This window comes from Seriola lalandi, unplaced genomic scaffold (genome assembly GCF_002814215.2).
Source record: "Seriola lalandi dorsalis isolate HSWRI2012SDOR001 ecotype SW California unplaced genomic scaffold, Sedor1 jcf7180002054664, whole genome shotgun sequence".
NCBI classification, from domain to species: Eukaryota; Metazoa; Chordata; class Actinopteri; order Carangiformes; family Carangidae; genus Seriola; species Seriola lalandi.
The window spans coordinates 412,384-425,085 of record NW_019525217.1 but is presented as its reverse complement, the minus strand read 5'-3'; the positions used below and the strand labels follow the sequence as shown (position 1 = coordinate 425,085).

The following is a 12,702-nucleotide window of genomic DNA, read 5'->3' as shown; positions in this document are numbered from 1 at the left end:
ACGCACGCACGCTGGGCTGCCTAGAGATGGTTGTGTGATGCTGAAAAATACAGAGCACCCACTGACCCCAGGTTAAAATGAACTTACAGAGTTTCAAGACTATAGTAATTGAATTCTAATTATTAAATCAGACTTAATTTCAACATTACATGTTGATCCACAGTAATAAAAAAAATGATGATATTTGTAGGAGACCCTTCACGTCACATCTCCTCCCCCATGGTTTTTTCCCTCCCTTCGAAATTAAATTCAAGTCTACAGTTTTTTCTGCACTTGCCTCAGCTCTGCTTGACTTCTCTTTGCTCCTCTACATGTCTACATGGGGATTTCACAGACACTACTTCAGCACTCTGTTTGCTGTGTTCTCTCTGACCTGAACCAATTAACTTGTATTATATCAGGCCTTTACCTCACGCTGGCACAGATCAAGCGGAGTGAATTTGCATCAGCCAAGTAGCAAATTCATTGGCCTCAAGCAGGCTTTTTTTTTTTACTACCTACTGTTTTTCTTCCTCATTCTAAATTTTGTGGCTCCGCATGATACTGTTTGCTCTGAAATGTTTAAGACATCAAGACAAGTGTGCACTGCTGCTTATATTACTATGCAGTAAAACAGTGGTACACCTTGTCAATGATGTTTCTCTCGCATTTATATTACATTCTGAATCGAATGTATGCTGCATATTGTTCTGTCTGTAATACCATGCATTACAAGCTATACTAGCACTCTGTTAATATGGTTATGTCACTTTTTTTTCCTCATGGTGCAAAACAACTCACTGCCACAAAGAGGACAACTAGAGGGAGAAACAGTAATATCTTAAAAGATGAAACTGGTGAAATTCACAATGGTTCGAAGTAATTTTGAGCTTGCCAGTTGTCATGGAATTGAAAATGTGAAAAATATTGTTTTTTCCTGAATACTTGAAGGACTTCCCATCCATGTTAGTTAAAAAGATGAGGTGCTAAATTCATATTTTGACCTTAAAAACGACAATTTATTTGACAGCAATTTCAACTCCAGGTCTATTTCTGTCCTGGAGCTTTTGATCATGTGCATCTTATTTTAAGGTAAATAATTTGCGGGAAAACAAAACTGTGTGCACAATGAGAGACGCTTAGAGGTTAAAGCGATTTGCCATTTGAAATTGCCACCGCTCGAAACATCCAAACAACTTGAACAGCTTTACAGGATAGGTGTTCCATAGGAAAAACAGTCAAGCAAGTTTGTCCAGTCAGTCAGTGATGACTTCACAGATCTCAACGCAAAATTTGTGGGCCAGGGAGGAAGTGTCTGTTGTTGGTGGGGAGGTGGCCTTGCGTGTGTGTGTGTGTGTGTGTGTGTGTGTGTGTCTGTGTGTCTGTGTGTGTGTAAAGGTATCTTTTAGGATCATGTTTGATGAGCAGAGAAAAGATCCACCAGATCCCTCCACAAGGATGTTCGCCAACATCACAAGATGGCTACTTCAATTAATCAGCTGATTGTACACCACACGTAATAAATACTAATTAGGAGAAATGGAGAGAGAAAGAGAGAGAGAGAAATATATAATATAAGAGAGAGAGAGAGAGAGAGAACAGGAGAGACGATAGACAAGGATAATTATGAAAAATGAGATAATAAAAGAGATAATAAGACAGAGAAGGAAAAAGCCACAGTCAATAACAGATGGAGTATAGACAGAAACGAAGAAGATGGATACAGCTTTCACTTCCTAACTAAAGTTTTCTGCTCCCCTGTTACCTGTTCCCACTCCACCATTTTCACGCACACTCCTTTCCTCCTTGTTCTTCGTTCTTTTTCACCTCAGAGTTCTCTCTCTCTCTCTCTCTCTCTCTCTCTCTCTTTCCCCTCTCTGAAGGATTGAGATACTAGAAGACAAAAAGCTTTGCAGGCTCAGGAGCTCTGTTTATGATTGTGTGGAGATCCCACCATTTACATGTGTATATTCTTTTGTTTGTGTGAATATACACATGGCTGTGTGCCATTTTCATGTCCTTGCGAGATGCATAGACACACACAGACACAGTGCTGTGTTTGTGAGTGGCTTTCCTCTATAGAGGTTGGAATATAAAGCAGAATTGAGACTACCTTCAGAGGCAAAGAACAAGAGGGGGATCAAACCACATACCACATGGTACTTTGAAAGATTCAGTTTGTGTGCGTGTGTGTGTGTGTGTGTGTGTGTGTGTGTGAAAGAGTTTGTGTTGTGTTTGAATGAGCAATTTCTGTTAAGTCCTGCTAAGATTAGAACAGTGGAGAACAGTTATGGAGGAGAAGAAAAGACTGTAGAAAATAGACGAGAGGCACCGGTGACGCTTTTGTTTTTCCAACAAGCTGCCCAACTTGCAACTGAGTTAAACCCCCGGTTACAGTGTTAAATCTTCATCCTACTCATGGCCCAAACTGGCAGCAACGATAGAACTTCATCCCATCTTAACAATTTTCTCAATTCTGTGGAGTGCATTGTAAGATAAAATTGTCTTTACCGTTCCTCACAGTTGAAAACAATAGAGAGCCACAGATGGTAAAGAGTGGCCAGGAAAGATGAAAAGGTAAAGAAGACAAGAAAAGTAGAGAGGCGGATAAAAGTGGAGATTTTGCTCTGAATAATAGTCAATTCATCAGGGCTAATTTGCCAGGCTAATGTCAAGTTCAACAATTAACTGCCCCTCAAGGCCAAACTGCCTCACAATAAACTTGGTAATAATAACCGTATGTTAAATTAGTCAATATTACAACAATAATACACTGACAGAAAAATATGCAAAAATAAAATGAAGTAGAGTGGTAGAGAGAAAGGGCTTTGCAGTTGATCAACTTAACATGATGAGAGATAGCAGCTGTGAACATGGGAAAGCACGAGTCACAGAAAGCTCAGTCACCAGTGTCCCAACATCAAATTGGAAGAAAGGCATCACATTCCTCTGAACATGTGTAGCATCTTTAAAAAGGACAACAGTGTGCTGGAGTCACACACTGTGAAATCTAAAAGGTTTCCAGGGGTTCTTCAATTTCTTCATTAATAATTAACTTAATAATGAAAGTTTTAGGCTATTAGGGGATGCTCTTATCCAGCAGCGATACGACAGTAGACTAAGATTTAATTTCCCAGATCACAACATCACAAGAAACCAATAGATAGCGAGGTCCAGACAGTTGCCCTGTGACTGAGCGTCCCTGTGAAAAGAAAAGAAAAGAAAAGAAAAGAGAAAAGAGAAAAAAAGAAGAAAAAAGATGAAAAGGACCCAATGATTGCCACTGTTGTGAGATCCTGGTGGGATCCTTGAAGAACTTGATGAAGGATATATGAATTCATGTTTACATGTCCACCAAAGTGTATCTAATCTATGGGGATGTAACGTGTCTGGCATGGAGAATAACAGCCTTATTTTCAGCTGGAGGTTACACAGCTCAGAACCAAACATCTGTATGCCACTGCAACCAAGATGCCTAAAGGAAGTTTCTACAGGCTGATTTTTGACTCTTTCTGAAACAACACAAAGTTTATTACTAGTCATGCTAGGTGAGCAATCATATGTGTGAAAAAAAGGGAGACAGTCACGGCTGATCAAGCACAAATGGGGTTATTCTGTGAGGAGAAAAAAAAGAGTCAAAACTTGCCTTTTATTTTATTTTTTCCCCCCAAGTAACTGTGTTGGAACGAGGGATGAACCTTTAAAGACAGAGCACAGAAAAAACTGTACATGAATGTTGACGAGGTTGTAAAGGAACTACTGTGGAATGACATCATTGAAAACAATAATTACTCCTTGAACCACAATAAAAGAAGATCTCAGCTGTACAACAGGCTAAATCATTCTCTCAAAATATAGAAAGAGAATAAAGATAAAAGTAATGAATATGTCCTTCTTTGTCATCTAATAAAAGTTTCACAATGAATCAGGACATGTTTTAAACTACATGGACCACTTTGGACTTCACCTTCCACATCTGTTCCAGTTGTTCCCTCAGCCTCTGGTACTTCTCGATCTTCTCAGTTCTTTCTTCTTTCCGATGTTCAGCTGGGATTGCCACATCTATCACAACTGTCACAGCACATTGTCTGGTTGGTTAGCCAGCAGCTGCTTGTCAGTCTGGAACCTGAAGTCCCCCAGGATCTCAGCTCTGCTGTTCTCGGCCACTTTCGGTGGTGGGGACTTCTGATCCATACTCTGACAGATGTTCCCACTTGGTTATGCCTCTCAGTGTACCTCTGTCACAGCTTGCATCTTACACCCTGCCACTATGTGCTGGATTGTCTCAGGGGCCTGCTCCGTGGGTCCTGTGTGCTGCGGTGATGATATTGATCAGATCCTCTGTGCTGCCCTTCATTCTAGCCACTCGTAGGATTTCTTGGTTCTATCTGCAGATGATACATCCCATTGAGGGGCTTGGTCTTCCATGATATTTTCTTCCTCCTCCTCATCATTTTCTGACTTCTGCTGCCAGAGGCACTCTTTTAGCAGTTCGTCTAAGAGGCCATCTTTCTGATGAATTCATGCTCTTTGATTCATCCTGAATCTGACACTACTAATCATCGCCCTCCTTCTTTTCATTGCACGTGTCTCAGGGTGCTGGTGTTTGGATGCAACCCTCTGTTATCGTTAGGGTTTCATGTCTTGACAATTGATGGCCTGGGTCTTATTCCTACCATTGAGCTGGTTTCTCAGCATCTGTCTTACCCTCTGGAAGTATTTGTCTGTGGCTGACCTCCTTGCTTCCTGATCATGGCTCCCATTGCCTGTGGGATACCCATCTTGATGTACTTCTTTTCCATCAGGACCAGTCTTTCATATTAGCTTGTATCCCTCCAGGCTTTCTTGATCTTGGCTTCCAACCTTCTTGTCCATGGGGGGGAACTCCCCCATTCTTGATCTTATAACCAAGTATCCAAGAACTACTCTCAGTGGATGAAGTGGTCATGACAGCTGGTGGCGTATCATCTTTAACACTACTCTCCTCAACCGGGGTTAACTCAGTATCTCCATGCTGTTCAGTAGTGTTCCCGTTCTGTTGGAGCCTCTCAATCTTCGGCTTTGATAGTAGCTTAATCCATAGGATTAGGGTTAGTGTTCCCACTACGTTGCATGTAACCCTTCTCCTTTGGGTTCCAGTAGTCCACTTCTCATCAGTGAGGGGAACATCTGAGCCAGTATGGCTTTAGTTGTATTTCTCTTGCTGATGTAGCGAGGTAGCCTTGTGTAGCATTAGGGGCATTACTGGAGGCTTGCCTGGCTGGGGTTTGAACTGTTAAATTACCGTGAATCTACTTTGCATGTTTCCATTTTTGCTGTTTTATCCATACTGTGTTTCTACCTCAAACATTACTTTTTTGCACTTTTGGATTTTTTTCATTTTTATTTTACTTTAGGTGGATTTGTTATTACTATTATTATATCCTAAGCTTTGCAATATCTTCCTCTTTCCTGCTCTGGGGGAAAAGAAGTGGATCAATTTTTAAAACTTCTTTCATATTTGAATAGTGAACCAGCTTTCACACTTTGCTTCAGAAATACTCAACAAGTAACTGAAAATGAGATCCCAGGAGTCTCTAACTGCATTTATAGTTAAACCTGCTGCACACGGCAAAACACACACTAAAAATCCTCTTGTGGAGACAGAGCGCCAGCGTGCAATTTCTACAATAGGAACATCTGTAGCTTATTTCAGGTCCCAGAATAATAAAGCATACAATATGTTTTCACGAGCCTGGGTCCCAGGCCAAGAAAATAAAAGAGTTATTTGAGGCCGAGGGTGGAAAGCTGTAGGAGGGGATTTCTCTCTTTTAGTAAAAATATCAACTGTTTTCCCACAAGCTTGGTAAAATAAAAACAAACTTATCCCCGAGCTCCTTTTTAGAACTCCTGGGGTAACTTAGAGTAAATGCTCAAACACACAGAAAAACACACACATAACACCACTTGGTTTAAAACGTACTATGCACTGAGCAACTGGTGCATCCCCAGCGCAGAGGAAAGCAGGAGCAGTATAGAGGAACTCCGTTTCTTCCTGCAACAAGGAGCTGCACGAACAATAAACAAAGCACAATAACCGGCCAGGCATTCTCATATCAAGCATCCTCAAAGTAGCGTTGGCACACCCAGACTCAAAGAGTGATAGAAAAAAAAAAACAAAGGAAAAGCAACAGCAGTCAGAAGATAGGGAGAGATACACATGCGAAGTATCACTGTCATATCAATAACTCAGTTCAAAAAGCAAAAATGTTTCAGATTCAACTCAAACACATATTAGCACTCAGAGACATATTAATTATAATTTCAGCGACAATGTCAATCAAGTGACAGGCAAAATAAACACAATACACCTCCTCCTCCTCCTCCTCCTTTCTATCTGACTCTGTTCATTTCACTCTCTCCAAATTTCCCCCCTTCTCCTAGATCTACCTCTGTCTATTTCCTTCGCCCTCACACACGTGCAGAGCCCCTCAAAAAACACACACACACCAGCGTATCCCGAGGTTGATGGCTGTCACATTTGTGTACTCAGCCTCTTTCAGGAGCCAGCATGGCAAATAACACCCTCATGAATATTCATGACTGATTTGAGATGGAAAGAGAGAGCGCAAGAGAGAGAAAGAGAGAGAGAGAGAGAGAGAGAGAGAGAGAGAGAGGGAAAACGGGGAGGGAGAAAGGGAGGTGGTGACAGGGAAATTGAAGGGTAGGGAGGATAGAAAGTGGTAGAAGAATGCTGTAGACAGCATGATAGCGCGAGACTGGATTAAGCGAATAAACAGATACTGAAAGACTGTGTAGGTTAAAAAGAGAGTTGGTGTTGATGTGTGTGTATGTGTTTGGTGTTAACTAACTTTATATTTTGTTTATTATTATATATATTATTATATATTGTTTATATTATTTTTGTTATATTTTTCTGCCTTATATTTAGTCAATACCAGAGAGTGAAACGTTTTAAAACAATTTCAACTTTTTTCCTACTTAGAACTCCAGGTCCAACAGTCCACCACTTCAGAACGTCAGTTAATTAACCTCGGCACAAGTGGTACGGTGTTAAGAAGCAACCACAACATAAGAAAAAACAAGATGTCCTTAGTCTACCATATGAAATAAGACATTTAAAATTATTAATGTGTAATATATATATATATATAAATAGGATAGGGTAGGATTTTGCCCTTCTGATATATATTGTTACAGTCGACATGAACTATTGTTTCATTCTTGTGGTTTTAGGTGTGTGGACATTAGTGCACTCTCCTCCTTTCTGTTATATTTCAGTGCGTGCATGTAAATTCATCAAAATGCAACAACAGTAAAGTTGAACATACTTGAACAAATCTCGTCACCCGTGTCTGTTTACTTGTCAGCAGGATTACTGAAGTGATTAGCACTGAATTTGGTGGAGGGATGGGGCACGGGTCGAGGAAGAACTCATCAAATTTTGGGGCAAATCTGGATCATTTACTATAAATTAGAATTTTTTTTCTCTGAAGTCTGGTATTTTTGTTCCAATGAGTTTTTACAGTGAAATTGTAAAATCTTAGTCACTTAATACTAAGCACCCCAACGTCATATGGATTTTATTAACTGATTGTCAGCTCTTAATCTGGTTTGGTCCCGGCAGTTAAGCTACAAGCTGTCGCTCTCTAACAGAAATGCATTTTGGTTGAATCCCATCCTTTTCCAATGCACTTTTACACTATGGGGAAGTACGCAGCACTAAGATGAAGACTACAGCTCATCACACATGAACTTGCAGCTGTGGGTCAACATCAAACTGAAACGATAAAAAAAAATTAAAAATAAAAAAAAAAGCAAAAGAATGGTTGGTCTAGTAAACTGAGATTTGCCTAACTGCTTCACTGTATGATACCAAAACAGTTACTGCAAATGACAAAGAATAATCACATCTGATCTTAATCAAACCGTTAATTGTTATGTTACCTCCCTCAGAGTCAGAAAAAATAGGCCCTCTGATAAATTTGAATAACACCACAAAGTTCTCAGTCGCAGCATTGCAGCCCTCCCTCTCTCTCTCTCTCTCTTAACATTGTGAAATATTACTTAATACTCAGGACCAAGGACATGATGAAGATTATCAGTTTTTAGATAGAGCATTTATTATTTAGTGGATTTTCTTTTTCTTATTAGATGCATATTTCTCTTCATAATTGATGCTCGATGCTTATTATATTAACAAAGCTTTTCTCACATTTACTCGTTTAATTTTTAATTAGTTATTTACTCATGTAGAACAACAAAAGTTTATTGCATTATATTTCTTTCATTCGGTTCAAACACAAATATTCTTCCTCACAGTGTGGATGAATGTTAAGGGAATGGGTAAATAGGAACTTTATGAGAATAGCGAGAGCACACCGGGCTGGAGAGACGTATATGCCAGCACGAGTACATGCTGTGTTGAGTCCAATTTAATGGCTAGGGTGATTATTTAGAGTGCTGCTTCTGAGGAGGCAGAGACTGAAATAGAGAAGGGACGGAGAAATGATCTCTGATCCAGAGAATATGAAAGAAGAGAATTGATAAAAGGGAGATGCTGACTTGAATACAGACAAACATTAAATGGATTATGCTTATTTCTTTTATTTATTTATTTTTTGCAGAAAAGAGATATTTTAGTTCACTTATAAATTAAAACCCAGACACTATGAATCATCTATGTTTCTCCTTATATTTTCACTGCCACTCATAATCACAGAGATGAACCTAAATGCCTTTTGATTGTGGGAGGAAACCTGGCACAAGGAGAACATGAAGGATTTAACTCCATACAGTTTTCTACTTACTAGCCAACCAGGAAGATCAACCAGGAACTGTTTTTTTTCACTAATATATTAACCCAAGGGACAGTCTTCTAAAACCTTATTGGAAAAACTAATATAGTAGGACAAAACCTTTTTCATTTTTAGATAGAAAAGGCAAGTAAGAAAAATAAATAAATAAATAAATAAAACCAAACAACAAAAACAGGTCACACAACACAATCACTTTGTGAATGGAATACTTTCCAATTTGCGGTGTGTGGGTTTTGCCTAATTATTGGCTTCATCCCAGCTGAAAGAAATGCATCTAATTCTCATTTTATCTTTTGTGCCTTTTCTCAAGACTGCATGAAACCCATTTGTCAGTTGGAGGCACTGACACAGAAACACAAATAAAGGCACGAGAGAACAGACTGAACCGGAGAAGCAAACAAAGACCATGAGAATCCCATCGCCACATGCAATACACATACAACATGAGTCAGCACCAAAGCGGATGCAAACATATGCAATGAAATACCACAATTACACTAACAATCATATGCTAAATGTTTACTCAAGGCCGCAGATACACTCGCACACAAACGGTCGCGAAAACAATCGATTCTGCCTCCTTGCTAGTAAAAGGGCATTTGAGGTGAAATCGATGGTGGAGCTTTGTGGAATAAAAGCATCCTGGGCATTCTGCATGTGTGTGTGTGTGTGTGTGTGGTGTGTGGTGTGTGTGAGCGAGAGAGAGAGAGACAGACTCACAGAGAAAGTGTGAGTGTGTGTGTGGTATAACCACCAGAGAGGACTAGTTCCTTAGAAGTACATCTCCCCTCTGATCCTACACAGAGGCAAACACACAGAAAAGAATGAATGGGATGATAAATTCAGTTGCCGTACAAATTCACCGACCAAAAAACAAATGACGACTATGATACAAAAACAGATAAAGTGAGAGAAAATGGGAGAAAAATTAGAAAGAACAAAATCAGGGAGAAAAACTTGTTTGCCTTTTGATAATAATCACTGTCTCAATCTGTCTCTGTCTATCTATCTATATATCTTTCTCTCTCACACACACACAGCATTTATCCCCTCATCAGTAATCATCTCACTAATTAACTAACCCAACAACGATAGCACACAGTTCAAGATGACAGCTTTTTAATGAGGGAGATACTAATCACTTTGACCCTCAGTCTGTCAACACTCCCACTGCGGAAACATGCTGAAAAGCTGAACATAGACTCAAAGCATCGAACTCATGTGGCAGAGAGTCTCCACAGATGAAGACGATGTGTTTCATACTTCTGACTGAATGCTCACTGACCTGAGCTGCAAGAACATGAATTCATCATCTGCTATACTGCTTTAGGATTAATGCATGAAAAGGGAAGTTGTAGATTACATTTGAGGTAAAATGACATATCGTGGATGTCCCAGTAGAAAATACCTCACATGCCTTTAACAACTGTAGGAATTAAGACTCGACCTGAATCCATTTTTTTTCCAAGACAGATCTGAAGCCGTCTGCACAAAATACCTCAAGTTTTCTATAAGTATGGCACTTAAGATTTAATTTCTCTCAGCTGAGGGAGTTACTCAGATTGTTGCACTGAATCTCTTAAAATGTTTCCTTACTTATAGGAAAAAAGGCATTTACAGAGGTGAAAAAGATTTCACAACGGTAAAATTGTACTGCATCGTTAAGGGTGTGTCTCGGTCGAGGAACATTCTTCCTGGGATGAGTTCATTTTTCATTTATCCTCTGCCATGTTGCAGTTTAGATAGAGTCAGAGGCACCTTTAGTTTTTTGGTCTTTTGTGCAACAGTTTAACTGACTGAAACTATAGGAGAAAAACCATAAATACATAAGTGAAAATTTAAGGAAACCTTGAGGATGAAACTTAAGGCTGTGCAACCATTTTTATTTTAAAAAACCTTTAGACTAAAAGGAAAATCTTAACTTAAGGTGTTTTGTGCAACTGGCGTCTGTTTTGGCAGTTTGATGTGAAACACACTCTTCACTGACAGCGGTGCTGCAGTCTGTTTTGGCTCAGGAGTTCTGGTGTGGTGGAAATCTTTTTGAGCTGAAGAAAAAGTTCAGATGTCTCAGGCAGAAGTGTTTTAGCCAGCATGTGAATCAGAGCAATGCCACGTCAAATTTCCTGAAGGTGTCTTGTCCATCAGGACAAATATAACCCAGATGCCACATCTCCTTATCTAACTATTGATATGTGCATCTTGCCTTTTTTGCCTGGCACTCAGGACGAGATGTTTATCACATGCATGGCAGAAGCTAGGAAAGTAGCACTTTACCTGAACACAGAACACAAGTAGAAAAGGAAATGGAAACAAAATGACAATGGAGACAACGGCAAACAGTGGGTTTTGGTAAAGACATTACGGCACAGTTCTGCATGGTAACCACCTTGCCTGCTTTTGACACAGCCCGCTCTATTTTTTCCTCATTTGCTACTTGTGTCCACAATCCCCTCTGTAAATCAGTAAAATGTATTTTGGAGGAGAGTTGTAGTGTGGAAGTGTGTCCTGTGTTTTTTCTTTTCTTTTCAGCAGAAAACATGACAAAATAACTACCCACCCTCACGCATGACAAACTAGAAACATGGTAGGACCCTCTGCATTGAAAATGATTCAATAACTTGAATCTGGAGCTGATATGATGTAACTGAAAAACAACAAAGCTGGCAAAGATACATTTTTTGACAAATAAACCATTCCATATCAATGAAAAATCATGTTAAAATCATTGCCTTATCTGAATAGCATCATAAGCACAGAAACACTCCTATGTCTGGTTTTATCTTAATTAATGAACAGGCCTTCCCTTTTCATCTTCTCCTCTCAGAGTGAATCTTGGCTGAGGCACAAAGAGTGGGAGAGTGCACTTAAGTTTGGCCCATTATCTTCAGGGTTCTTTGACTGTTTATTAATATCTAAGCTTGAGTACCAGTGTCAAAAAGCAATTACAGACTCATCTAGCACACGTCTCACATGTCCGTTGTGTTCTTTCAGCCATAATGTTTAATTGTCTATCGGTATCATTTTCATTCTGTCACGCTCGCTGACATTGGCACCAGGTCTATAACAGGTCTTGGAGCAGCAGACTGCAGTTATTGTACATCGAGGAGCCAGAGAAACACAGTTGGATTTTCTTTTTTTTCACACCATTTTCTTCCTTTTTAACCCGAGTATACACATCCTCATCATTTGATATGAATACAAGAGCAAGTAATTGCAGTTTTGGCACCAGTTTTTGTACATCCACGAAATTGTGTCTTTTTTTTTTTTTTACATGAAATTCTAATGTAGGATTTTATATGCTGAGCTGAAATTAACAAATGTCAGAGGCTTTTCTAATGTGTTAATCTGCTTAAATTATTATCAAACAATGTACCTACTTGAATTATCTACTGATGACTTGCCAATGAACCAATTCAACATATGAAATCTGTTCAAAATATAAGTGATGATTTTATTCATCTCATATGCATAAGCAGTGCGGTGGTAACTTGTAAGAAATGCAGTGTTCAGTAGAATACATAAATCTTGACACAACTATGATGAGATTTGGCTCGAATGTGGTCGGGACGATTAAAATGAAAATACTTTGATCATTTAAAAATGATCAACGGAGAAGCTGTGACTCAAACACGAAATGTAACTAAACTGGAAGAATACGACTTTGCAGAAGCATGTGTGGTTATGTGAGACTACAAGCCCAGTGACAGGTGATACAGCGAGGACGCCCAATCCAATTTGGCAAATGTGCGTTGCCTCGATTCCTCTGTCCTTGCATCTCATCCTTTCAGAGGAGTTGTAGAGTGAGGAACAGATGCAAGTGAAGGGAGCTTTTCTCTCCCTCCTTTGTGCTTTTATCCATCTCTCCACTCCTCTCTCTCTCTCTCTCTGTCTGTCTCTCTCCCGC

The 12,702-nt window shown here is 39.5% G+C and overlaps 1 protein-coding gene across 1 annotated transcript in view; it reads right to left on the bottom strand.

Moving 5' to 3' along the window:
* Positions 1 to 4,781, bottom strand: part of LOC111665963 (transmembrane protein 132C) — a 138,695-nt gene extending 133,914 nt beyond the window's left edge. Inside the window, exons 1-2 of the mRNA XM_023421127.2 lie at positions 4,715 to 4,781; positions 3,947 to 4,026 (exon numbers count right to left, since the gene is read on the bottom strand). Coding sequence (XP_023276895.1) covers positions 3,947 to 4,026; positions 4,715 to 4,781 — 147 coding nt within the window. The remainder of the gene's footprint in view (positions 1 to 3,946; positions 4,027 to 4,714) is intronic.
* Between the last annotated feature and the right edge of the window lie 7,921 nt (positions 4,782 to 12,702).